Raw genomic sequence first — 25189 nt, 5'->3', positions numbered from 1 at the left:
GAATGGGGGAGAGACCTTCTTTTTACAGTCTATGGGAGAGACAGAGTGACGGGAGTACAAAGAATATACAGAACCACAATATGGTTATATATAGTATACAGTATATAGAGAGAGAGTGTGTGAGAGAGCAGATTACCATAACCACAGGAAGAAGATCGCCAAACAAAGTTCAGCTGCAGGCAGGTGTAGCCTACTGACAAGTTATTCAGACACCAAGAGGACAACTCCCGGAACCCGGTCAAACCGCTCTGCCAGCCTGGTGACTAATAAACAGAAGGGAAGTCCCAGATAAGAGTGTTTTACTTTCACATTCATATGCCCTTTTCCCCCCATATGTCTCAAAGTTCCAGTTGGAGAGACTTCAAGACAACGGATCAATGAATTGTGTCACTTGTTGAGTAAAAGGATTAAAACACACTACTCTTCCATATTTGATGTCATTTTAAATTGATTATCTCTGGCTTTGGAGATTTCAGTCATCAAAAATGAGATATTTTAAAACTTAACAATGGTTTGGGGAATTTGTGCCTTTATTCATATACTTTTTTGTTTCTTGTTGTTTTTTAGACAAAACTAACTCCACCCACACCTGTATCTTTCCCTAAAAGAGGGAATAAGTTAGCTCCGTGAAATTCTGTTTTATAAAATAAATAGTTTAGGCTATAGGCTACACCTCATGCAGGTATACTAGGCTACAGTAAAAACCGTGAGCCCGGTAAGAAGGGAAATTACGAAATAGAAAACTGTAAATGGTTTGATAAAAAAGAAAGAAAAAAAACATTCGACAGGTCATTCAACAAGGAAAATAATATGTGTTTACAATGACTGTCGTTGCTTTGGTGTCTGTAGAGTTGTAATTTCATTGTAGAGTCACTAGATGGCAGTATTGTAAAGACGTCTTCAGCAAAACCAGGTTTGTCTGGGGCCGCTCAATGCATTCTGGTACTTGAAGTGAATGAGAGGGTGAAGCGCCTACAGACTGGAAAGCGGTTTCATCAAATTTGCGCTGAAATAATTGCTGCGCTTGAACACAGGGCACGCGGGTATATGGCGATATAGTCATGTTTTTCTTTTTGAAAAGACCGAATTTAATGGCGGAAGAATGTATACAATGAAAACAAGTCGGACTACAAGACACGGTGCTCCGTCTCGGAAGGGGGCGGTAATGTGCGCAGATGATATTTGCCACCCGCCAAAAAAACAACACAGCAACAGCAGCAGAAGAAGACGCTTTTCCCAATCGATGATCTCAGCTGAAGTTTCCTCTCAGCTTCATGAGGAGGAGAAAGAAACTCCTCGAGAATGATAAAAGTGTCGTGTAGACTGAGCGTTGTCGAAGCCCGCGGTGGAAAAAGACAAAGAGAAAGGCCAAACACTGTTTAAGTCCCCAACAATGCGGTTCAAACAAAGACGGCAGTGATTTGCGGTCTCGGTGGTTTTCTCCGCTGCTCCTGCTAGCCAGGGCTGGGTCCCGTTACAGCCGACACCGCGTCTGTCCATGGAGGAGCAGGACTGTCCCGACGCCGTGCTGGTGACCGAGGCCGGGCCCCAGTGGCTCCGAGCCGAGGTGGAGCGACTGGCCCGGGAGCTCCGAGAGACGACACACGAGAAGATCCAGGCGGCGGAGTACGGGCTGGCGGTGCTGGAGGAGAAGCAGCAGCTCAAGCAGCGATTTGATGAGTTGGAGACGGAGTACGAGACGGTCCGACACGAGCTGGACCAGCTGAAGGAGGTAACCCCGGGGCAGAGCTGCTGCTGGTGGCTGTTATGGTCATTATTATACCAGGGTGTGTGTGTGTGGAGACTTGACTGTGTGGTGTTGTAGCAGCAGGCTGGACGTGTCAGTCTGGATCACAGGCTGTAATCAGAACCACCGGGCTATAAGTGGTATAAGCTGTCACTGGTGGTGAGCTGAGCCCGGTGTGTGAAGCTCAGCCAGGATCTGACTCCAGGTCTGCCAGAGCCATAAAGATTCAGCAGCTGAACGCCCCCCGTGCAGATTTACCCTATGGTATCCAGATGTTAGAAATAGCTCAGCATTAAGGAACTGAAATATGTCATTACTCTCTGGTCACTTGTCCGTACTTGCTCTTGGTGTGTGAGGTCGAGGCCTTCATGTCATACATCAGCAGCTGCACGAGCCTGCGTCAAACGCGTGCCTATGTGGCGCGAGCTGCTCTTGGCTGGGTTCAGACTCGTTCTGCAGTTCAGTCTATTTTACACCACCCCAGTCTGTGAGGAGATCTAACACACAGCTACAGCAGCATCTGGTTTCCTTGAATTTCTTCCCACTAGCTGCCATATTCTTGGTACTCATCAGTGTGGTTGGGAGTAGGACAGAGAAGACTGTGGCTCTATATGGCCAAGAGGTTTTCATGATTTCCATCAATGAAACGGAATTTACCTGTAGAATTTGTTAGCCATACCAATCTATTTTTAACATCCATTACTAGGTCTTAATGATTGTATTCTCACTTATTGCAGAACTGCTTGTTTGTACATGGCGGTCTGTATCATCTCCACTGATTCCTGAAGCAGTGATTGACTGTATCATGTGCCACCATCTCTGACAGCCGGAGGCCTCCAAAAACTGCACTAACGGAGGACGAGTCTTGACTAATCTGATGTGGCCTGAGGAAAAGCAAAAACCACCACAGAGCTTAATACACCTGTCAGCAGTACTGTCAAAATGCAATGCAAAAAATTTCCCCCCAATGCATTTTTAACAGAGCATTTGTTTGTAAACCCCACACACACCAAGAAGCCACACCAATTACTCAGTCAAATCCCAACTTGTGGGAAACAAGTTGGGATTTTCCCTTCTTCTTCTTGCTGTCTTTATCAGCCTTTAGAGGAACTGCATCTGAAGGCACTTCCACATCGGCTGTTGTGGTCACCACTTATCGACTAAACCTCCATTGTTAGGTTTTAAAAATGTATTGGATGTGTTTTTACTGGCCCTCGGCTCAGTCACCGTTCTGAGCTGCTGTTTTAAACCCATCAGCTTGTACGTAGAAGAAGTTCTGCTAAGACAGAAATCATTACTTAGTGGACTTGCTTACGACTACACAACTTTATTATCAATTTGGTTATACTTTCCCACTGTGCACTGACTTCCTGTTTTATAGCACCAACATCAATCAGTTCACTGTCACATTTGATTAAAAAAAAGAAGTCAGTAACTTCTCACCCCAGAGAGGCTGCAGCCAGAGAGTGCTTGCTTAGCAACTTTTGCTTAATAAATTATTGTAATGATAAATGAATCATTGAAATGGCTCCAGATTAATTTATCTGACCCTGTTCTTTGTAGATCTCTGAATTATTTATACCTAATTGCATCGTGGTTTTCACCCACATCATCTTTTTAAAGACGTAGATGAGACAGTCCAGTCATGAAGTGACTCAGGGTTGCAGTCATTCTCCTGGTATCTCATGACAATGACCGCTGCTTCCCTCTTTTAGGAGGGCATGTCACTGAGGCAGATGTAGGAATGTAAGTCATCCATCAGCACCACAGTGTGTTTAAAGGGATAGTTCAGTTTGAATGTGTATTATTATTGAGTGTATTATTTTGAGATGTCACTTCCTGTTAGGCAACGATATTACACTGTTAGTTTGGTTCCATTCACAGCTGTTTATCTCCTGTATCTGTGAGCTGGTATGGCTAACAGGAGGAGAGTAGAGAGGTGTCTGCTGCACATATTATACTTAGGGGCTATTTGTACCTTATACAACCCCACCTAAAGAAAAACCGAACTATCCCTTTAAGCTTGATCAATTTATATCATGACTGACACCTCAGTTTGTTGGACTGAGACTGTGGAGGGGGTCATGGGAAGGAGAGCAGCAGCCATGTGGTGGCTTTCATGACTTTGTCTGACAGTCACTGTGACATCATGAGTTTGGCCCAGTGTCAGTAGATGTTGGCTGGGTGTCTAGAAGCCTGTAAGTCAGATGCCTGTGGCGCTCTGACACCAGTGTCTTCATCCTATTAACCTGACGCTGTCTTAATACTGTAATCCTTAACCTGGACACTTTTCTGTCTATGTAGCCATCAGTGTATTCACACAGCCCCTTTAGTGGTCACCCCATAATGTCCCATAGTAGAGAGATGAGAGAAGACCTTTGCCCCAGCCGTCTTCTATTCTGTGAAAGACCAGTCCAGAGAACACAACATAACAAAACAAAAACTTTACAGATAAATTGCCAAAAGTTACTTTTTATGATTTTGTAATGGTGACCACTTCTAGTAAATGCTGATCAGTGGGATAGATTCAGAATATAAATGAACCGAAGAACCCACTGATAATCTCAACATGTGGGCAGCTTTAGTATGAATGGAATTTACTTTTTGTCTTGGAAGTTTTCATATGTAAAATGTCATTTTGCTTGATTAATATTACAGGGCCGTGGGCATGTCAGATTAATATCCAGCAGGTTTATGCTCACTCCCAGACTGTGTTTCTTTCCAGAGAGGCTCCATAAATCAAGTGGTGGGTGTATGGTCTGGGTTATGTGTTAGGAGAGGTTTGCACAGATGACTTGACTCGAGCTTTGTGGAGGTGAAGCTGTGGAGAGTGAGAGCTGTGTCTGAACTTAGTTTGTTGGACTTTAAGTTTAGATTTTATTTATTTTTAATAAATTACAGGACAGTTAGACAAGTAGAGAACAGCATTGGACAAGAGGCAACCAAACAAACAAACAAACTAGGACAGAACAAAGCAGAGAGGGATTGTGATAAGGGGTATAGAGCAGGCATTTTGAGGGGTGTTGAATTTGTTGGGAGTAAAAAGAAGAGAGTAGAAAAAAATAAAATAAAATAATAATAATAATAATTAAAAAAAGAAATAAGAAAAATTTGTGCGGCAGTCAGCAGCAGAACAAGTCTAAATGTCTGCACAATTTTTGTTGAAAACTTTTTTTGTTTGTTTTAAATGGTTTTGTCAACTGAGTCTGAAAAGAACAGGTTTTTGCTCCCTAAAGGCAGCTTTGAGTTGAGGCTGAGTAAGACTAATTTGAATTCATGCTGTCCAAATGCAATTAGTGTTTGCTATGGCCTCCTTCCTTGCTGTGCTGTGTAATATGAACACCATGAAGTGAAATGTAGCAGCAGGGTGACACAGCACTCATGAGTCTTGAGACAAGATCCTCTGCAACCAAGCCGTCAGTATAAACCACTGACTGATATGAATTCTTTAAATAAGCTCTCTGTGGTCACTGGTTTTCTGGTCATACATTTTCAATCAGCTTCATAGCTTCAAAAAAGGAAAAATCACAATATCAATCAATGTATCAACTTTGTTATAGTATCGCAATATATCACAGTATCGTTGCCCCACCAGATTTTTGCCAATACACACCCTGTGTTTATATTCCCTGATCCATGGAGAGTTTGTTCTGATGTCGGTCCTCTCTGTCTGTCTCCAGGCCTTTGGACAAGCGTACTCGACCCACAGGAAGGTGGCAGCCGATGGGGAGAGCAGGGAAGAGTCACTTATCCTGGAGTCTGCCAGTAAAGAGGCCGTGTACCAGCAAAAAGTCCTGGACCTACAGTCTGAGCTCCGACAGGCCAAAGCCTCCCTCACCAGTGCGCAGGCTGAAAACGATCGCCTGTCGGCCATCGCCCTGGAGATGAAAGAGGTAATATTTCTATTTCATTGATTTTTTCCCCTTCACTCTTGATTGTCTTGTTGCTAAAGTTGTGATTTTTGCCCACCAATCAACACTCAGTGTCGACCAAGTGAAAACACGTTTTCACAAGTTTCAACAGATTTTTTAAAAGTTTCAGTTTTAAACCAAAAACTGACATTTATACTAATCCTGATTTACCAACCTACTTTTAATTAATCCAGTCAATGAAAACTGGATTTTACTGACACTTAGTTTTTATGTACTTTGTGTACAGTGACCTTTATGATGTTTGTAATATACATATTTATAATTACTAACCTCTTATCTTAACTTCTGGGCAATAGATAATCAAGTGTCACTGTGGTTTTCATATGTTTGCTGTAATATGAATCTGTTGCCTTTAAAGGGATATTTCAACATTTTGGCAAATTCGCCTATTGCCATAATCTCTATAGTCTTAGCAGTAGGTTAATTACCTTTAATTGTCGGTGCAAGCTGTTTTTAGATCGGCGGGGCAGAGACGTCAGCTGTTCAGTTAACACAATGGAAGCGCACAGTATTTGCATGTTTCCCTCATCAAACTAAATACACAATCCAACAACAATAACTCTCATGAACAAGTTGTGACCTGCACATTCGCCACGCTATGAAATAATAACATGTAACATTACGACACATGAAGCAAATACTCTGAACTACTTGCGTTTTTGAAGTCACTCCGCCCAGCAGCCGTGTCTGTAGTTCCAGTTACGTATTTGCCTCGAAAACAACTCTGTTTTGTAATGTTCCATTAGCGTGGTGAATGTGCAGGTCACAACTTGTCCACCGGAGCGTTTTGGAGTTGTTGAGGGAAAGGCGAAAATACCACGCGGCATGCAGAGCTCACGTCTCTGCCCCGCCGATCTAAAAACAGCTTGCGAATTTGCAAATGGTATTAAAGTAAGTGAAGCAAACGGAGGTTGTGGTGTACAGTGTGACTTCACCAGTGGTTGTCTGGGGAAGTTGATAGAGTTGGTGCTTGTTAGTGGGGGAGGGTCAGTTTGCAAGTTTGCCCTGAGCCCAGCAGGAAAGATGATGTCATGGTCCACAGTGAGTGACACAAAAGATGTCCTCTCTCTGCAGCATACACTGGTAAGTGGACCGTGTCCTCCTTCCGTCATAACACTCCCTGCCAAGATGCTTCCCCTGTGGTATGCCAAACATGCTGACACGCTGATCTTCATTTCACACTGTGACCAGACAATTGCAAGGTTGTTGTTTGAGCTGTCTGGGTGATGTTTCACTTCACTGGAGATGGTGAACGTCAATTTTCATTCATGCTAAATGCATCCCGCCACAACATGCCATTACTTGTCTCTCTCCTCTCTCTTCCTGTGTGCAGAGCACAGAGCTGGCAGAGCTGCAGCGCTGCCAGCTACGTGATGACATCAGAGAGTACAAGGTGCGAGAGGCTCGTCTGCTGCAGGACTACAGCGAGCTGGAGGAGGAGAACATCTCTCTACAGAAGCAAGTGTCCGTGTTGAGACAGAACCAGGTAAGAGAGATGAGACTGAACACTCTCCTCACTTTATTACCAAGCTTGAACTGGGAGGAAATGATGTTAAATGTTCCATTTACATTGGAACTTGGAAGTCGGAGCTCAGAGTGACTCCGATTTGACTCCTTTTAGGTTGAAAAACAAACACAGGAGTCGGAAAAAGTAGTGTTGTTCCGTTTGAGAACGTGTCGTTATATCGTTCACAAACGTCTGTGTAGTATGAAACGCACTACGTCGTGTTGCTCGCGAACGTCTGTGCACGAAAACGCATCATTGTGAGCCTCAGGGTTGAGTCATGAACTTAATCATGAATGGTTTGGCTGTGTATCACTTCAAGGAGCCAGATTATGCGCTGTGCAATCCCGCCAAGCACTGAACGATTTGGTGAATGGATTTTTTCTGATTCTAATGATTTAGTTACTTTCACTATTTTTCCCAACACTACCACAACCGCCTGTGTGGCTACAGGTTTTTGTTCCAACCAATCAGAGCACATAGTTTGACCAATCAACTGTCTGAAGACTGAGATCAGTTGATCAGATGAGTCAAGTCTGGTGTGCTGCTGCTTGGTTGGAATAAAACCCTGTGTGATTGCCTCCAGGCTGTTTTCACACATACACGACACAACAGTGTAGGAAAATGTCCCAATAAGAAGTGAACAGTGCTTTGCTCATGACTGAGTTTAATGTGAAACAATTCACTTTATGCACAGCTACACTACTTCCTGAAATAAGCCAGCTCATTTAATTCCTGTCTTACATTATTGGACCAACTGATTAATCCAGGTGTGTCTGACCACTGTGACTACTCAGACACACCTGGATTAATCAGTTGGTCCAATAATGTAAGACAGGAATTAAATGAGCTGGCTTATTTCAGGAAGTAGTGTAGCTGTGCATAAAGTGAATTACGAGAGAAATAAAATATACAGTTTAAGAGTAATAGAGTGTTGGCTACTGTTTAGAGGAGTAGCAGCCATCATGAAGTTTTATAACCTGGGTCTGGTGGGATTTGTCTGACTCTCCGAGTTGGAGATTGGACCTCAGAGGGCGCTCCAGATTAAGATTCCGAATTGGACCTCGGAAATTCAGATTTACGAGTCTACTTGGAACGCACCAATAGTAGTATTGTTTTTAGATCAGGGGTGTCAAACCTGGGGGCCTGTGTGTGAAAATGACATAGAAGACAGAAGAGGCATAATACTATAATACATTTCAGTTTGTTCATAACGTTTTGTAAAAGGACAATTCATTAACTGTAAACATCTTAATAATGTACTTCTTTGCACTAAAACAAAGGGAAAGGTTAAGAGTTGTCATTATTTATAGGTTATAATGCTGTTATTTCACTGGTCCATCCCACTGGAGATCAGTATGTGGCCCCTGAACTAAAAGGAGTCTGACCCTTGTTTTAGATCCTCATTTAGACATGCACTTGCAATGTCAGAAACTGGCAGCCCCTGTACTATGTGCTGTTATAATTACGGGGGGGGGGGGGGGGGGGGGGCACAGTTGAGTTAAATTGTGCACAACTTTATTTATATTTCTCACCATCTGTACAGGTGGAATTTGAAGGTCTAAAGCATGAGATCCGCCGTCTGGAGGAGGACTCCCAGTGCCTGCACAGCCAGCTGGAGGAAGCCATGCGTCTGAGAGAGATCGCTGAGCGGCAGCTGACTGAGGCTCTGGAGACCATCAAAACGGAGCGCGAACAGAAGGCCGGCCTGCGCAAGCAGCTCTCCCACTACATGACCATCGGCGGCTCCGTGTACAACAGCTCCTTCAACATCTCCATGGACAACCTGAAGCTCCACGACGACCACGCCACCATCAGCGAGCCTGACAACGACGACCTCATCAGAGGCTTTGAGAACGGCTTGATGAAGGCGGGCGAGGGCGACGAAGACAACAGAGCGGCCGGCAACAAGACCAAACCGGCCCCCAGCTTGGTGGACGACCTGCTCAGTGAGCTCAACATCTCTGAGATCCAGAAACTAAAACAACAGCTGCAACAGGTATCAAGTACTCAATACACTCTGTCAACAAGCCACTGCTGTCTGATCCGTTGGTCCAACTAAAATGAGCTGAGACTTTCCTAAACAGAAAAAGACTAGGCTAACTATTGATTACAGGACACATCCTGGTAGTTGGTAAATACATTCACCATGAAATGTACTCACTCTGCAGCTCAGGCCTCTTCAGCAGAGATTACAGCTGCTTAAACTACTACAACAGACCCTCATTATAACTACACCTGTTTGACAAAAAAGGCCACGATCCATAATGATGTCAAGATTCATCTTTTATTTCTCCACCGACGACTCCATAAAACACACAGTGAAAACTATAAATGAATGCAGAAGAGTCCGTATGAGTCGAGTCCATTGAGGCTAATGCTAACACAACGTAAATAAATAAACACTTGAAAGGAATACTGTGTGCTCAAGGTATATTATAAACAACCTAGAAATTAAATACAGGTAAAAGAGAAGCACAGTTACGGTGTGCGCCTCTAGAACATAGTGTAGATTGACCATGCATCTCGACTCCCTGCTCTGTGGTCCCGTTTCTTACCCACAATTACTCAAAGCAAAACAGGGTCATCTGACAGTATACCTTCAAAATAAAATATCTTCACATGAACCTTCTAAAAATCAGAACTGAAATTATTCAGCATTACATTTTTCTACACAAACTATCCATAACATAAACCTCTTTTCTTTTCTTTTAAGTATATTTTTTGGCTTTTTGCCTTTATTTGATAGCACACAGAGATAGACAGGAAAGGGGGAGGCAGAGAGAGAGGGAATGACATGCAGGAATCGAACCGGGGCCGCCTGCGGTGAGGACTGTAGCCTCTACATGGGGCGGTCGCTCTACCCACTGCACCACGCACCGCCCCACATAAACCTAATTTTAATTCTCTTATTTATTGTCCTGAATTTATATTTATTCATATATGAAACATTAATTTACATAATAAATGAAATTCTGTCTCTGACGGTTACACTCATGGTGACAAACCAAAGGATTTGGTTGAAAATGATGTCAGTAAAACAGTGTTAGACATCTACAAAGGGCTGTTGGTGAACGCCTGCGCCAGGCCTCAGATGTTAACATCATTCTTTACTTATCTGTTCCCAGTAATCCAATTCTCCATTTGTCTGTTCATTGGACCGGAATAGACTGAACTAATTAGATACACGATGCTCATTCTCCACTCAGTATTAAATAAATCTAAATAGAGTACACAAGGTTCAGGAAGAAGCACTTACTGACTGACCCCACATTTAATTGGAAAGGTTGCTACTATGAAAAATATATGAAAAATGACTTCATAAGATAACTGTACATCAGACAGAGCCAGAGCTTCTTGAACCGTCCGTAGTGTTTGCTCTGGGGTGTTTTGTGCTGATCAGTGCTGTGAAGTTGACAAACTAACCTTTGATTTCCTTCTCATATTCTATAGGTTGATCGGGAGAAAGCGGTCCTGATCAACTCTCTGCAGGAGACCCAGAAGCAGCTGGAGCAGGCCTACGGGGCCGTGTCGGAGCAAAAGGAAACTGTCAACAAACTGACGGAGAACCTCAGCGCTATGAGGAAACTTCAGGCCAGTAAGGAGCGCCAGTCCGCCCTGGACAGCGAAAAAGACAGGGACAGCCACGACGACGGAGATTACTACGAGCTGGACATCAACGGGCCCGAGATCCTGCAGTGTAAATACACGGTGGCCATGTCCGAAGCCGGGGAGCTGAGGCAGGAGCTGAAGACGCTCAGGGCCGAGTACGAGGAGTGTCGAACCCGCTACGAAGACGTGCGGGCGCAGCTGGAGGGCGACGTCCTGGACTTGAGGTCCAAGCTGGAGTCCCTGGAGAAGATCAGCCAGGCGGACAAAGCGGAGGTGATCCGTCTGGAGAAGGAGCTCAATCTGGTCACCAAGGCGGCGGGTGAATCGCTGGGCAGCCTCAACGTGGCCCAGGACGAGCTCATAGCCTTCAGCGAGGAGCTGGCCAACCTCTACAACCACGTGTGCATGTGCAACAACGAGACCCCCAACCGCGTCATGCTGGACTACTACAAGGAAGGCAGGGTGGTGAGGAGAGGGCAAGAAGGGAAGGAGCAGCAGTCTTTCATACTCATCAGTAACGACATGATCCCCGGGACCGAACCCGGAACCTCAGACCCCGGCAACACTACGGTTTCCACGGCTCCAGCCCCAGAGCACCGGCCGGAGCCCATGAACATCTACAACATCGTAGCCATCATCAGGGATCAGATCCGCCACCTGCAGCGGGCCGTGGACCGCACCACGGAACTGTCGCGCCAGAGACTGGCCAACCTGGAGCTGAGCACCGTGGCCGACAAAGACAAAGAGGCTTGTATGGGAGAGATCCTCAAACTCAAGTCCCTGCTCAGCACCAAAAGGGAACAGATAGCCACTCTGAGAGCCGTGCTCAAGGCCAACAAACAGGTCAGAGCAGCTCCCTGTGTGTGAGTGTGTGAGTGTGTACCTGCTGTGTGTGTTTTCACAGAGGAAGGATGTTCATTGTTTCTTAGACTGACACATACAACACAGCACCACTGGCTTTGGTTAAAAATAACCACTGGACCTGACTTAAGTGTAACAAGTGTGTAATTATCTGCCGTCTCGTTCTCTCCAGACGGCTGAGGTTGCTCTGGCCAACCTGAAGAGCAAGTATGACAGCGAGAAGGGCATGGTGACGGAGACCATGATGAAGCTGCGCAACGAACTCAAGGCTCTGAAAGAGGACGCTGCTACCTTCTCCTCTCTGCGAGCCATGTTCGCTACAAGGTATGACTACACTAAACACTGATCTTTTTATTATTATTATAAAAAAAAAAGATACATTTTTTTAATTGAAAAAAAAAAAGATACTTCCAGTCACAGAAATACAGTTTAGCTTTTTTGTTAAGTATATACATATATGCATACATACATAAACTTACACATACATATATAGATGAGAAAATGACGAATGAAAAAAAAAGCAGTCTCTGACTAGAATATAGAATAGTGTTGTCACGATACCAAAATGTTTTTCGATAGTTTTCGATACTTTTCGGTACTTTTCCAAATAAAAAGAGAACACAAAAAATGTCATTATTGACTTTATTTTAATAGAAAATCTTAGAACTATAACATATGCACCAGTAAATAATCAGTAAATCAATAAACAATCACTGCTGCTGCAGGATTAAAATTGAAATTTCCATCTATATTAATCTGAACTCTTCCTAAATTAAAACATTAGCTAGTGGTCTGTTTAAAAATGAATATCAACTGCATTATTTGAGGTCTGAAAACACTGCATCTTTTTTTGTTATTTTGACCTATTGTTTCCCATATGTAGACCAATGTGTGGTGCAGCGCCACAGAATCAAGACCAGGCCACAAATTTACTCTGCTTTTTTTTCTTTTTCCCTTTCCCATCAACACAATATCGTTCCGTTAATTCATCTCCGTGTACACACACACACACACAGAGAGAGACAGAGAGAGAGAGAGACAGAGAGAGAGCATGTCAGTGATCCGTGGTAAAAACAAAACTTATCAACCAGCAGTGTTTGCATTAATTAACGACTCTGTGGCGGCCGTCTCTCTCGCGCGCTGCGCACACACACACACAAACACAGGCACATGGACAGGTGGCGCTGTAACGGTAATTAAAAAAAAAAGGCACCTTGCTTCGTTTGTGGCTCACTCACTCGCTCACCTCGGCTCAAATTACAATGCGGCGACTTCACGGGGCGACGTCACCGCTGCCGGCGGCGCAAAATGAAAGTACCGGTCCCATCTAAGCGCAGTATAGTACCTTTTTAAATGCCTCAGTACCCCGGTACCACTTTAGTACCGGTATACCGAACAACCCTAATATAGAAGGTAATGATTACATTTAAAAGTACAATGTGAGCAGTAGGTTGAGCAGGCGCCTCATGTGTAGAGCCTACAGTCCTCGCTGCAGGCGGCCTTGGTTCGAATCCGACATCGGGCGGCCCTTTCCTGCATGTCATAGAGAGCCGAAGCGGAAGCAGGAAGTAACGCTCGCCATGGGTCCTCAATTCAGAAAAAGTCTCCATGTAAGTGAATGGGAGTCAGAATTGTATTTCGTGATCCGATTGAATTGTGTCATAAGAAAAAAATATGCCCTCAACCTATTTAAAACATCACGTTTTATGCCAAGAAATCAGCAGTTTGTCGGAAGACCGCTCTACGGACTACAGTAATAGGCAGTGGATTAGCTGACACGGGAAAGGGCGGCATGTGGTGTGTGACGTCACCTCTGGTTACGGATTTTATTTTATAATAGTTTTACAACAAACTGCTGATTTTTTGGCATGAAACACAATGTTTTAAGTAGGTAGAGGTGATATATTTTTCTCATGACACAATTCAATCGGATCACGAAATAATATTTTGACTCCCATTCACTTACATGGAGACTTTTTCCAAATTGAGGTCCCATGGCGACGTTACTTCCTGCTTCCGCTTAGGCTCTCTATTCCCCTCTCTCAGCCTCCCCACTTCCTGTCTCTCTCAACTGTACTATCTAATAAATGCATGAAAAAAACAAAAAAATATACTGAAAAAAAAAAGTACAATGTAATGAACAATGAACAAACCCTCCACCCTCCCCCACCCCCACTCAGCTCATGACCATAGACTGTAAAAAGAATGGACGTAGCGTCCGTGACGTCACCCATTGGTTTGGAGGAGTCTGTTTTGTGCCGCTACTACGGGGGTTTGAACCGCGCCATGTTGGATTCTACTTGCCATATTTGGAGCGGTGCGGCCGTTGGCCGGCCGAGAGCCCGCCCACTGGCCTCGAAGCAGCGGTCCCCGGACCTGTCACTCAACGGTTCTGCGCCCTAATTGGCCAGAGCTTTAAACCTAATAACAGTAAAACGGTAGAGTTAAAAAAAAATTCACCCCCCTCAGAGTGTGTGCGGGGGTAGAAACTATCGATTGAGACCAAAAAAATAAAATGTACCAGGCTGTAAATATGTTTTTTTAAGCTGTAAAATCGGCTATTTTAACATGGGGCTCGATTGGAGTTGCTCCCTTCTGGAGCCAGCCCCCAGCGACAGCCGAGGGGATTGCAGCTTTTTGAACGCGGAAGTGAGCTTCACTTCTCAGACCGACAACTGCCCCCTTGCTCATGACCAATACATATAAATTAAACAGTAAGGAACATCTTGCTAATAAAGATGTGAGAACTCTAATATCCTTTGGTGTAGACTTTAGTGCAGGTAAGGCTTCAGGAAATTCGAATATAGCTATTGATGAGCAAGGCTGCAGATTTACCCCAAGAACAGTGGACATGTGGTCAAGTCACCGCTCCAGAATCCCTTCAGATCAGGGCCAAGAGAAAATGTAAGGCTAAGGTGACAAGTAGAGCCATGGCATTTATCACATTTGTCTTGACTTGAAAAAATGGGCCCTTTAGATAACTAATCACTAATTCACCTTTAATTAATGAAATTAAGCATCATGTGCTTTATCTGCTACAGGAAACATTACAAAAATACCAAAAACATTTGTTTCTCTTTATCTTTTGTGATTCACTATTGTCTTAGTAATGAAAAAGTTTATTCTAAGCATAAGCATTTATTCTGCTCAAGTGTTTTCTTTCTTTGAGCTTCTGTCTGTTAGGGAGACACAAAGCATTGTGGGAACAGTCTGATGTAATCCTTAGAGTCAGCGAGCAGGGAACTCATCTTCCCATCTGGAAAATGCTGTCTGGGGAATGGAGGAAACATGTGACAGCCATCTGTGGCCAACTGCTCCACCTACTGGTCATAAATCTTATCTCTTGTATCCTCCCTCCCTCTCTCGCTCTCTACTCCGTCTCTCCCTCTCTTTCACTCAGGTGCGATGAGTATGTGACCCAGCTGGACGACATGCAGAGGCAGCTGGCTGCTGCCGAGGACGAGAAGAAGACCCTGAACTCTCTGTTGCGTATGGCCATTCAGCAGAAGCTGGCCTTGACTCAGCGCCTGGAGGACTTGGAGTTTGACCACGAGCAGGCACGGCGCAACAGTTCTTCAGCAGTGGGAGGAAAGAGCAAAATAAAGGGCAAGGGAGCCTCTTCCAGCCATCACGTAAGTCACAGGCTGAACTGCAGAGCTCGCTCTTAACTCACAGAGCAAAACTCCAGAGGCTGGGTCCTTCTGCAGGTCTGCTCTTCAAAAACATCCAAACAGATTTGTGGTTCTTTCATTGATCTCCTCCAACACTCCTCTATGATCTATAGTTAAGAGCTATAGTACGGGTATAGTAGGGATATTTCAACATTTTGGCAAATTTACCCATTGCCATAATTCCTATAGTCATAGCAGTAGGTTCGTTACCTTTAATTGTCGGTGCAAGCTGTTTTTTGATCGGCAGGGCAGAGATACAAGCTGCTCAGAGCTACGCTACGGAGGCATATGGTATTTCCGGCTTCCCCTTATCAAATACACAATCCAACAACACCAAAACGCTCTCGTGGACAAGTTGTGACCTGCACATTCACAACGCTATGAGATAATAACATATAATTATGTAACATTACGACACATGAAGCAAATACTCAGAACTACTTACTTTTGAAATCACTCCGCCCAGCAGCCGTGTCTGGGATGTAGTTCTGGCTATGCATTTGCCTCAAAAACAACTCCGTCTCGTACCGTTCCATTATTATCTCATAGCGTGGTGAATGTGCAGGTCACAACTTGTCCACCAGAGCGTTTTGGAGTTGTTGGATTGTGTATTTGATGAGTTTGATGAGGGGAAGCCGGAAATAGCATATGCCTCCCTAGTGTCAGCTGAGCAGCTTGTATCTCTGCCCTGCTCGTTGAAAAACAGCATGCACCGACAATTAAAGGTAATGACCCTACTGCTATGACTATAGGGATTATGACAATGGGCGAATTTGCCAAATTGTTCTGCTAAAAACTTCTACTTTATAGTGCTAAGTATTTAATACCTAATACTTTTACAGTGTTAGAACAGTGGGGAAAATGAGTATTGAATGCGTCAACAGACTCAACATATAATATAGAGAAATATAAGTAAATATATTTCTATTTGGTCTATTGACATGACATTTTCACCAGATGCTGGTAACAACCCAAAGAATCCACACATACAAAGAAAACAAACAAAAACAAGTCACATTATAATAAAGTAAAATGACATATAAGTGTTGAACACGCAAAGAAAAGGAGGAGGTGCAGAAAGGAATGAAAGAGAAGAAAGAAGCTGGAATCCGTCAGTGTTTAGAACGTCCTCCTGTCTCCTATCAGAGCTCATTAATATCAGCTGCTTTAGTCCTAATTGATGCCTAATAAAAGGTTTGTCATCACCAAGGTGTCACACAAGAAGTTTGAGATGATGGGTCAAAACAAAGAGCTCTGTCAAGACCTTCACAACCTTACAGATGTGTTTCTGATCCCCTGAATGCACCGTTGGGGCCGGAAAGTGAAAAGAACATAATTTAACCATAAAACGTCCACGAGCAGCTGCTGCTGCTGCAAGATATCTGATCCAGAATACTCAGAAGAGTTGTCACAGAGCCGAGGAGCATTCACAGTGAGCTTTAGACAGGTACAGGTGTTTAAAAAAACAAAAAACAATGAGTAATGCACTCAACCACCACGACCTCTATGCCCCACTCACCATGCAAGACTGTTGACGCGTTCAGTACTTATCAGACTTATCAGACTTAGTTGTTGATTTCTTTGTTGAATTAATACACAGCGTCAACTCATTTGGCAAGACAAGTTTATTAGTATAGTACACCGTTTGTCTCAAAGGGCTTTACACAGCATCATAACAACATCCTCTGCCCTTAGAGCCTCACATCCACTGAGGAAAAACTCCCAAGACAAAACAGGAGAAACCTCAGGGTGAGTGACAAAGGAGGGATCCCTGTGTAGCACCAGGAAAACACTAATGTCCCAAACATGGAAGATGAATACAATTCTTATTTCCATGTGATATTTTTATCTTCAAACTAGAAACTGAACTGGAACTGGAAACTGACATGCTCATTTCTATCCAGCTGTCTCCCTCAGATTTGTTGTAATAAGTATAATAAGGTGTAATTTTACATGGAAAGTACCAAGCCTTCATCCAGCCCAGTCCTGTGGTTTGACTTGTTGATTTTAAGACACTAAATCAGCAGATGAAGACAAAGACAACATTTTACAGTTGAAGCCTAACAACACAGGAGCTGACAACAGAAAGTACTGTACCCATTTTATGGCATTTTATGTTACTGTTACCATTATATTATCAGATATTTTAATTTGACACCATTTCCTGTTTCATGAGTCTAGGCCCCATTCCAAAAGTTGCACTACAATCTGGAAACAATTTAAGATCATTTGCTGGTGATTTGAACTTAGACATATCTCTGTCCTCCTCTCCACATCCACCTTCTTTCCCAACTTCTAACCTCATTAATCAGTGTAATCTTGATAATGCTGTGAAAACCTGAATCAATTACAATCAGTTGAATGTGATTTTCTTCTTTTTTCTTTTCTTCCCATCTGCAGTAAATCTATAAAGCCAGGCGGCCTTCAGGAGCTCCGTCAGAGTGTCTGTGAGGGTCTGTGCTCCTGGGTTCTTCACTCTAATCATTGGTCCAAATCATGTCACTACTAACACGAGCACATACCCAACAGTATTTGTCAAGCGCCTTTTTTTAGTGTGCCAAAACAAAAATCTCATAAGATTCTGTCAAGCAGTGTGACTGCAGAAAGTGTGAGTCATCACATCAACCGCCCACTGCAGTCCTTCAGTCTTCCAACAATATGCACCACTATTATTACTGAACCAGAGGAAAAAACTCCAGATGGGTGTTTTACTGATTATTCATTGCCTGTTACTCTGACTGAGCACTTTTACTTATCTGCTCTTAGTTATTTCCTCCTCCTTTTTAAAGTCATACTAAATGTTTGTAGTTGTATACGGCCTTTTTTTTTACTCTGTGTGCGTACCAGGTTCTTCGTGATACTTTCAAGTGATGCAGCATGTTTTATTCATATTAGTTTCATAACAACAAAACCAGAGATTATGTGGTAATTGTTTTTAAAGCTGTACTTTCAACCGACTGGTTGAAATTCAACAAAATAGACAAACCTTAGTTGTTTTCCTTTTGGCCTTAGACTTAAGGGTGCCTTTCTAATTTTTTTTTATAAACGTGTCTCCTGTTACGCTCATTAAAACACAATACATTTTTCAATGTATTCAATTCATATGACCCTGCATTTATGGAGCTTTAATTCAGGGTCAGCTACATTTTCTATAACCAGGCTCCTCCTGTGGACATGGCAGAGCTGTTGAGAATTTCTGTATGCGTGTTATGACTGAGGAAGAGTATTAATGCAAAGCTTATTTAAAGATTTCTAAGGTAAGGTCAGATGTTAATAGTATTCATAAACTTTATTCATGAAGGAGAGTCTCTAATGTATTTGTTTTAGTACATTTTTTAAACTGTTTGAAAACTCATTGTCTGCTAACAGTAAGCCTGCAGTGCCATGTTGTGTCATGTGTACAAGTGCAATTTGCAAACATGGATAATGCTTGTTAAAAAAAAGTGTACACATTGTTGCTCACATTCTTGGTCCTAATTGATTTTATATGTCTTTACTATTACTGCATTATATTTATTTGACACTGCTCAGACTGCAAGATGTCACCATCCTTTTTGTTTCATGAGGGAGTTTGAGTGAAGTTGGCTGCTCAGAACTGTAAGAGGACTTGAGACACTGGTGGCAAGCCACTCAAATTCATGACTGTTAGCTACTGTCTCTGCTTCCAGTTATGAGGAAATAAATATAACTTCACAATGTGTAGGTCTTTGGTCTTTTTCAATAAAGCACAAGTTGGCCACAATTATTCTGACATTAAATGTAAATTCTTTATTTGTTGACACACTCTTATCAGATCTAATGTAACACACACAAACTGTTACTTATTTTACTTACAGTAACATGTACAATATTTATACTGTAGATCAGTGGGCTGATCTACAGTATAATGGTTGGGCCTATATTTTACCTGTGTATACGTTTTTTTGTGAATTTACACATGAAGTGGTTAAATAGCCTACCAGGCAACACAGATTATATAAAAGTATTAATTGATAATGATTGCTATAATAAACGGATAATGATAAAGACCTCATATGTAACAATATGGTAGCCTATACATTAAGTTAAGAAGTGTTCATGTAAGGTAATGCACACATTTCAAATCCAAAAGAACTGTGGAAACTATGAGGTAACTGGATAGCAGGACGATGAGAACATTTTAGTAATGAGATTTACTATAATAACTGTAGCCTTTAAAACAAAGTTCGATCCAACAAAAAAATTAAACTACAGGACATCGTAGAAAATAGAATAAAAGTTGAAAGGGTAGCATAAAACCGTAAAAACTAGAAAAACATAACCCACTGCTCAGCTTTATTTTGCTACATCCATTCCTCTTTCCGGTGAAAAAAGGGAGAGTTTTTTTTCTCTCTGTGGAAGACGTCGACGTAAGGTGACGTAAGAGGGCGTGTCCAAACAAAGGACAGAGGAGACTCTACAATGGGAGGTTCGTGTCTTTGATTAAACTAACTCAAAAGAGAACTAATTCGTGTTTTTGCACATATATTCTTCTGTCTCTCTGTCATGTCTCCTCACGGGGTCAGAAACACCAACAGCAGCACAGCACCGACGACATGAAACCTCGTCTCGCTTTACTGGTGTCAATGTAACGTCTCAGTCCCAGTCCCGTTGACGTTTCTCAAAGTTTTTTTTTTTTTTTTTTTTTTTGAATAATGTTTGACAGGAGACATTGTTGCTTTTCACTTCACAACACTGTCAACATAAAAGTTCATAACCATTTAGTGTTTTGTCGTCGCGCGACCAAACCGTCGCCACATACCTACTCAGTCAGTTCACATGCAAACACTGTTCAAGAGTAAACGCTGTAAACCCGGCGGTACCAAAAACATGAATTGAGGGTCTTAATGAAGTAGTAGTAGTGAAGTAGCCTTGTAGTAAGTTGGTTTGTCTCTCTGGTGTCACGGACAGACAGTTTCCACGAGCAGCTGCTGGAGGACAGCGCCTTCCTCAGAGCTGAGCGCAGACTGGACACCGAGCTGTGGGACAAACTCATCCTGCAGCTCAACAGAATCTACCCGCAGGTCCTCACGGACAAGGAGGCCACCAGAGTAAGTCCTCCTGCACACTGGACCTCACTGGTGTTAGCAGAGGTCCAGGGTCACATATAAAAGATGCTCCACAGTAAAGGAGTCCACACAGTCCACTGTAGTGCCATGAAATGAATAAATGTTTAGTATAGCCTATTAAACAGCAGAGTGACCACTGTAAATGTAGGCTAGGTTTTTTGGAATGATGAATTGTGAGCCACACTGAACACTGGCTGTATAGGAGGTGCATCTCAATAAATTATATTTATCATGGAAGAGTTCATTTATTTCATTACCAGTAGTTCAATTCAAAAAGTGAAACTTATACATGATATAGATCCATTACACACAGACTGAAATATTCCATGTGTTTATTTCGTTTAATTGTAATGATTCTGGCTTACATTTAATGAAAAAATGCAGACGAGCTGAAGGCCACTATCGAGGCAACCTGCTCTTCCATAACACCTCAACAGTGCCATGAGCTGTTTGCCTCTATGCCACCCCAACCAAGTATTGAGTGGATATACTGTGTATGGACATACTTTCCAGAAGACCAACAATTCTTCATTTTTCTAATTGGTCTAATGTATTATTCAAATTTTTTGAGATACTGAATTTGGGTTTTCATTAAATGTAAGCCATAATCATTACAGACATGGAATATTTCAGTCTGTGTGTCATGGATCTGTATCATGTATTAGTTTCACTTTTTGAATTGAACTCATGAAATAACTGAACTTTTCCATGTTATTGTAATTTATTGTATGGTACTTGAGAATCATGATTCATGAAGTCATCATCGGTTTTACAGAATTTTCACATGTATTAATGTGACATCCGTGCAGTGGTGTAAGATATGCATCATTTACTCCTGAAACTGAATAAACTTGAATATTTATTTAAACATAATGAGTGTTAACAAAGCAGGCACAGCCAAAATAAGAATCAGGTGCTGGTTGGTCACGGGAACATCTAGGTCAGAAATCATAATTAACCACCGACAGCACTCTGACAACTGAAGTTTATTGAGCGAACGATGAGTTTTGCATCTGACTTCTTCAGGTTCACTCAACAGGATATAGAATATTCAAGCGTGAACTTACTGAAGTATCCTAAATATAGGCTACTCAGTTATGTCCGAATACGTGTAAAATGATTCTCATTCTTCTTACAGGCTTGGTAGATTACGATCAGTGTTTCCTGAACAGTCTACGGTTTAAGAGCTGTATCAAAGAAATTAACTCAGATGTGCTAATTACACAACAGCACTTTAATGTAGGCCTAAATATTCTTCAAAGATTTAAAGTCTAAATGTTTTGCTCTGAGCAGGGACATCCACCCAGAGCACCTTGATACAAGCTCTAGTGTCAGTGAGCACCCTAAAGAATAACTCCCTTCAGGGATCAAAAATAACCTTCTAACCTTATAATCACTCTTATTGTTATCCAGTTCCGAAACTTGGATGTGCCCACTAGTGTCCGAGTGGGTGAGCTCCTGACAAACCTGCAGGGCAAAGGCGAGGAGGCGTGCAGAGAGTTCTACAGGGCTCTCCACCTGCATGTAGAGGAGGTGTACTACAGCTTACCCACTCGGCTCCGCCTGAGAGGTTCGTCTTCTTTTTCCTATCATGTGTGATCTCAGTATTATCTAGTTATTATAGAATGTATCTGACGTTATAAGTTGTGTATTCTAGTGTGGTCAACTTTTTCTTTGTACACTGAAACTAAGCTGTTCTGCTTCCAGATACCTTGGATCCATTTGCACATCCACATGTCTACCAACAACGCTATGTCCTGAATGACAGAGGTAAGATAAAGCTGTCAACATGTCAGCCAGAAGGAAGGAGAGCCTGTGGGTTATTTAACAAGTAACAGCAGATGATGAACTACTTGTGTTTACCTCTTCCCAGGTCCCCTCTTCTTTCTGGGTTGTTTCGGCTTTGCTGTGGGAATGGCCCTACTCTATTACTACAGTGGTAAGTCTAACAACCTGGCAGTTGTAGATATTACCAACTGGACTTCAAGCTGTCAGTTTTGTGTTACTAAGAAAGTGTCTTTTTCTGTAGAAGATAAAGTGACGGGAGGCAGTCGGGCCATCGGGACGGCCGCTCTGGGTCTGAAGAAAAAAGCTCAGGAGGTTCTTATCTGGTACACTGAAGAAAGCCTCATGAAATAACAGGTGATACCTTCATACCCATCCCATGTGCCTCAACAGTCCTGATCTGTAGATGACTATTTATACCAAAGCACACTATCGTCTCAAGGATTCACTACTAATTTTGTACACGGTTTTATGAATGATTTTTGTTACATTTGGCACTTTGCCCCTCTTTCTTTTCATGTTTAGCTTCGTCTATTTAAATAGGTTAAAGGGATAAATGCACTCACCTTCAGGAGAGCTAAACAAAGCAGTCCAAGTGTCAATTGTAAAGATGTAAAGTAGACTGTAGTAGGCCTTTTTTTTTTTTTTTTTTTTACGGTTCACTTAACTATATATTCATTGATTTGGTTTATGGAGAATCATTCTGCTTCATCTGCCCCGCGAACTCGCATATCAAGAATATTGATAGAACTACACTACAGTGTCTTCTACCTTCACCCTCTGGTCAGACCGGGACATGGCTGCCATCTTGCGGTCAGAAGAGGAACTGCAGCACCAAACCTAGTCTGCTCTATGTTGGTTATAGAAAAGCTCCCCGGAGCTCTGCTGTTCATATTTAGTCTCAATAACAGATTAGTCCCCCGGACAGACAGAAATAACACGGAACAGCGGCTGTTTGACGGTATTTCTGTCGAATTCGTCGTCAACATAGCAATCACGTGACTACGGCAACCAATGATGTCCCGCTGTAGCACCGCAGTGCATTATGGGTAGAATGTATCCCAAAAGAAACCAAAATAAACACACATCTGAGAGTTGGAACAATAAAGCATGAACATAGATCGATCGGATTTAAAGGAAACATGTCAGAATTATATATGAAGTACTAAAACCGGAGGTGCACCGCAAGTGAAACGGGCTTGGGTTGTTGCTCCTATATATGAGTCCCGCTTCCCATTGGTTTGACGTGTTGTATGAAAGGAGAGAAGGTTAGCACTCCCCTTGACAAGGATGGAATTGGCCCTCGTGGCCTGCAACACATATACGGTTAAGGCACTGCCACTTACTTCGTGGCATCTCTAACCAAGTTTTTTCACGGGTTAAATCTCAACGTTAGTCAAAGAACGAGTGAAGTAGTAGTAACTGCTCATTTACTCATGTCGTCACCCGCGGCTTCACACATAGACTCCACAACAGGAAGTAGGACTGAGCTGTCTGCCCCTCCCAAGTCAGAGCAGGAAGAGGTTCTCTAAAAAAGTTTCAGAAGGGATTGCTGCATTTATGTACCTGCCAGAAATAGTAAAAAAGATGAATTCCAGCCTTGATTATTGACAGATAACACGTCCAATACTGTGGATATTTTTTTGTTTGTTTTTAATGTGCCTTTTGTGCAGTTTGTTTGTGATGAGTCTATTTTAAATACAAAGTCTGACAGTAAATTAATTGACCCCCCCCAAATGGCAGACCTATGACATTTGATGCTATTACTCAGGCAGTTATTCTACCTGTTAAAGCCTGCTTTCTGTCTGTGATGGATTTCAGACTGTGATGTCAAAGCACCTAACATACTTGATGCAGCTTGTATCTGTAACACTTTTGTAATTTCATTCTAAAGTGATGTCAATGATGCCGACTCGTTGATCAGTGCCTAACAGTCACACTGTGTACTTTGTCATGCAAAAATGCCTTCTTATTTGTATGATTGACTTGTGTCTTTGTACAATAAAAACTATGCATGATAATAACACACCAGAAATTCACCACATCGTCTCACTCTTTTAGTTTTATTTATAAATTTTTATTCAAAATAGTACTGACAGTGCATAAAAGAAGACAATTTCAGAAAAGCAAAGTAAAAGTTTTTGGTCCTTTAAAAAAAGTGATTCAACAATAAACACACACACAGACACTAATGAATAAAGTATATATAGTATAGAATACATGTAAATTGGTTCAAACAATACATACTAAATGTTGCATAGTACTTAAAAAAAAAAACTAAGCATGTAAGGTCCACTTCATTGGATGAGGTTTAAAATGCTGTAAAACAGTTCATTTGCTCCATAATGGAGCTGTTTGGTAATACCTTGATCAGCATCGGAGCCAAGATTAGTCCAGTCATTTTATGAGAAAAGGTTAAACAAATTGCAACAGAAGCAAACTCAACTGATTTTGTATCCTCAGCATGTCCTGAGTGAGGGAAAAAAAGCCCCGAAGAATCCCATTAGGGGAAAGTTTAGAAAAACACCCAAACATATCCCATTTATACGCATATAAAACATTTTTTTCACATGAATAGGGTAAAATTTTTAACCTTTAGATATCTCCATGAAAATTACTGAGTTGATTACTTACATTAAGACAAACAAAAAATGTATTACAAGTTTTTTGAAATTATTTGTTAACATGAGCAAATTTGCATAAATCTGCATAAATTGCACCGTTTTGACGGCACATGTATACGTATATGAAGTTGCTGTGGTGGTACCGGCATGGAAATTGGAGTGAGTTGACTCCATCGGTCAACCGACAAGTTGACCACTTTCAATTGCAAGATGACTGTAAAATCCCGATTCGCACAAACTGAAATACGCTGCTATGGCCGGGTTTTGGTTGATTTTTCAAGACAGCCACATCCTTAGTAGAGCAGGTATGACATGAGCCAACAGTGCATAATCCAATTACGTATGGCTAATTTGCATACATACAGC

At 42.2% G+C, this 25189-nt stretch overlaps 2 protein-coding genes across 4 annotated transcripts; both read left to right on the top strand.

Annotated features, from left to right (window-relative positions):
• Positions 1–881: 881 nt before the first annotated feature.
• bicd2 (bicaudal D homolog 2) lies at positions 882–20318 on the top strand. 3 transcript variants are annotated; one of them, XM_083972264.1, is made up of 9 exons: positions 882–1732; positions 5428–5640; positions 7013–7165; positions 8730–9182; positions 10637–11638; positions 11829–11980; positions 15057–15288; positions 17023–17076; positions 17728–19063. In XM_083972264.1, the coding sequence occupies exons 1-9, from the start codon at positions 1499–1501 to the stop codon at positions 17728–17730; spliced, it is 2496 nt and encodes an 831-aa protein (XP_083828390.1). In that variant the 5' UTR covers positions 882–1498; the 3' UTR covers positions 17731–19063. The 3 variants fall into 3 exon arrangements, with proteins under 3 accessions (XP_083828390.1, XP_083828391.1, XP_083828392.1); XM_083972265.1 differs by lacking the exons at positions 17023–17076; positions 17728–19063 and adding an exon at positions 20261–20318; XM_083972266.1 differs by lacking the exon at positions 17023–17076.
• Positions 19744–24146, top strand: card19 (caspase recruitment domain family, member 19). Its single transcript, XM_083972268.1, has 6 exons — positions 19744–19774; positions 20257–20396; positions 21828–21984; positions 22122–22184; positions 22288–22353; positions 22444–24146. Exons 1-6 carry the CDS (start codon positions 19768–19770, stop codon positions 22551–22553), a joined length of 543 nt encoding a protein of 180 aa, XP_083828394.1. The 5' UTR covers positions 19744–19767; the 3' UTR covers positions 22554–24146.
• Positions 24147–25189: the final 1043 nt, after the last annotated feature.

This window comes from Trachurus trachurus (genome assembly GCF_905171665.1).
Source record: "Trachurus trachurus genome assembly, chromosome: 5".
In the NCBI taxonomy this organism is placed as follows: Eukaryota; Metazoa; Chordata; class Actinopteri; order Carangiformes; family Carangidae; genus Trachurus; species Trachurus trachurus.
Note: the sequence above shows the minus strand (reverse complement) of the source record. Positions and strands in the feature narration are given on the sequence as shown.

Coding starts and splice junctions, on each gene's coding strand:
- bicd2 (XM_083972264.1), top strand. CDS start 1,499: ATGGAGGAGCAGGACTGTCCCGACGCCGTGCTGGTGACCGAGGCCGGG. Junction 1,733..5,427: donor AGCTGGACCAGCTGAAGGAG/GTAACCCCGGGG, acceptor GTCTGTCTCCAG/GCCTTTGGACAAGCGTACTC. Junction 5,641..7,012: donor TCGCCCTGGAGATGAAAGAG/GTAATATTTCTA, acceptor TCCTGTGTGCAG/AGCACAGAGCTGGCAGAGCT.
- card19 (XM_083972268.1), top strand. Junction 21,985..22,121: donor CACTCGGCTCCGCCTGAGAG/GTTCGTCTTCTT, acceptor TTCTGCTTCCAG/ATACCTTGGATCCATTTGCA. Junction 22,354..22,443: donor CCTACTCTATTACTACAGTG/GTAAGTCTAACA, acceptor CTTTTTCTGTAG/AAGATAAAGTGACGGGAGGC.